We start from the raw sequence: 2,276 nt of genomic DNA, 5'->3' as shown, positions 1-2,276 counted from the left end.
ATATATATGTGTGTGTGTGTTTGTATGTATGTGTGAGTGTATGTATGTGTGTGTTTGTGTGAATGTATATAATAGGCTTGAACTGATTTTACTGTGTGTGTGAGTATAAGTTTATAAGTGTTATCGATGTGCAGTTATGTGACCAACATGGATCCCAGAATTACCTCATCGGTAGCATCCAGCACCGATATGTACGGGTTTGGAATAACTCGCACAGGACAATAAACGGGAATATAAGATAGGTATACTTATTGATAAAAGTATGTATATATGCGCATATGCATATGGAGCATACACTTGCACAGGTAGAGCTTAACCTTTCAGCTTCATTGATATTTTTCGATGTATATCTTGATTGGATGCACCAGAACCAATGAGCAGCATCTCAATATGTGTGAGTTTGTCTTCATATGTAAGCCAAATTGGAGGTTCGGAGAACTCAAACTCGGTATACACAGGACCGACTTCCTTTACGTGTATAAACAGTGTCACAGCTCATGAAGCGAGTGTACCTGATGCCTCTTGTTTATGCTTCTTACTAACAACACATAATAATTTAAAACATATTGAGTTATTAGAATACAATAATATGAGGCGATATCATACTTCTCGAGAAACTCCATAGGGTATCTCAGCCGTGTGCCTTCGGAAATTCTGCTCAAAAAGCCATTTTTGCTCTTTATTCTTCGTCATCACTATAGATTTTATTTTTATAAAAAACCAAAACGTTATACGTAGTATTTTTTTAATAATTATAAAAACGAATATATGGTACATAGTATTTACATACTAAACGGTTTGGTCTGTCCTAAATAGACTCCCTAGTATGGACTCTAGTAGAGTTACTTGTAGGACCAAATAAATTATACTGCACGCTGATTGCACTCAGAAACCAAAAATATTATATGGATCGAATATGTACAGAATTTACAGTATGTAGAGCTAAATATATCGCAGTGACAGTTGTGAACGTACGCTTTAAAAAAAATTGTACATCGACTGTACTGTACATACATATATATAGATTTTTTTACGTTTCAACGTAAAACGTAATAAGGTCAGTTCCAGTTTTTGTTTTTGCATCCGATTTTGAATTTGTTTTGAACATCACTTTTTTAAAATTGACAACACGAAGCGGTATTTTGGGCATTGGTTTTCGGTCACGGTAGATCTCGCTCTAGTATTCAAGGTCTCTAGAGAGTTCTTTGCGTTATTAAGGTAGTCTAAAAATTTCAGTTCCAAAATTTGCATTGGTCTGACCCAAAGTCGATTCGTTTTGCGCCCACATCATGCAGTAAACGTTGAACAATTTGTTTTGAATTTTTAACGTTTCGTAAACTGGCTCACGGCTCAATGCCTTGTGAGTTGAAATCCACACGAAAGTACTAAAACAAATACATATCGTCTAAACGAGTAAACGTTGAACGTAAGCGCAAAGATAATTGGATTCTATACGTTTTAACGCAAACAAGACAAACTGCTCACTCGAGATTCAATAAATACACCCCGTTGAAGTCCCGATGTCGTGTGTGTGGCAGAAACGATTGATTGTAAATTTTTTTAATTTTAATATTATTATTGTTGTTTTAGAAAACAACCCAAATTAAAAATTTAAAAATTAATCAAGCCACAAAACCGATCGAATTCAAACCGTTTTTTAATCGAGAAAAGAACTGAGGCTATCATAGTGACAGTCACCATAAACGTTTATTTAACGCACTCTGACACCGACGTGCACGTGTGACACGGAAGCACTTATATCACGAGAAGTTCACGTTCAATTCGAACGCTTTATACATAGCAATAGAGGGGCAAGTATCATAGTGTCAGTACTTACGTAGTTAAAAGACACACTATCACGCATAGGAACATAACACATATATTATACCGATACATACATACTCATAATGTCACGTCCCGAACATCAGGCCCCCCCGGAACTGTTCTACAGTGCAACTGAGGCCAAAAAATACGCAGTCAATTCTCGTATGCAAAGCATTCAGACGTCTATGACTCAGAGAGCACTCGAGTTACTCAACTTGCCACAGGGTATACCTTCATACTTACTGGATATCGGATGCGGAACTGGGCTGAGTGGAGAGGAACTCACGGAGAATGGCCACTTTTGGGTGGGCATGGATATTAGTCCGCATATGCTGGGTATGTATTCTTATAGTCTAAAGTTGTGTGTTTAGGTTGTGTATATTTATATACTAGAATATATATATATATAAATGTATATATATATATATATATGTGTGTGTGTGTGTGTGTGT

The 2,276-nt window shown here is 36.3% G+C and overlaps 1 protein-coding gene across 1 annotated transcript; it reads left to right on the top strand.

Moving 5' to 3' along the window:
* Positions 1–1,907: 1,907 nt before the first annotated feature.
* Positions 1,908–2,160, top strand: SARC_14557 (hypothetical protein; the record flags this gene model as incomplete). Its single annotated transcript, XM_014291309.1, has 1 exon — positions 1,908–2,160. A coding segment is annotated over one exon (253 nt), but the record flags the coding sequence as incomplete, so codon positions are not given.
* Between the last annotated feature and the right edge of the window lie 116 nt (positions 2,161–2,276).

The sequence above is a fragment of the Sphaeroforma arctica genome, assembly GCF_001186125.1.
Source record: "Sphaeroforma arctica JP610 unplaced genomic scaffold supercont1.4777, whole genome shotgun sequence".
Classification (NCBI taxonomy): domain Eukaryota; class Ichthyosporea; order Ichthyophonida; genus Sphaeroforma; species Sphaeroforma arctica.
Note: the sequence above shows the minus strand (reverse complement) of the source record. Positions and strands in the feature narration are given on the sequence as shown.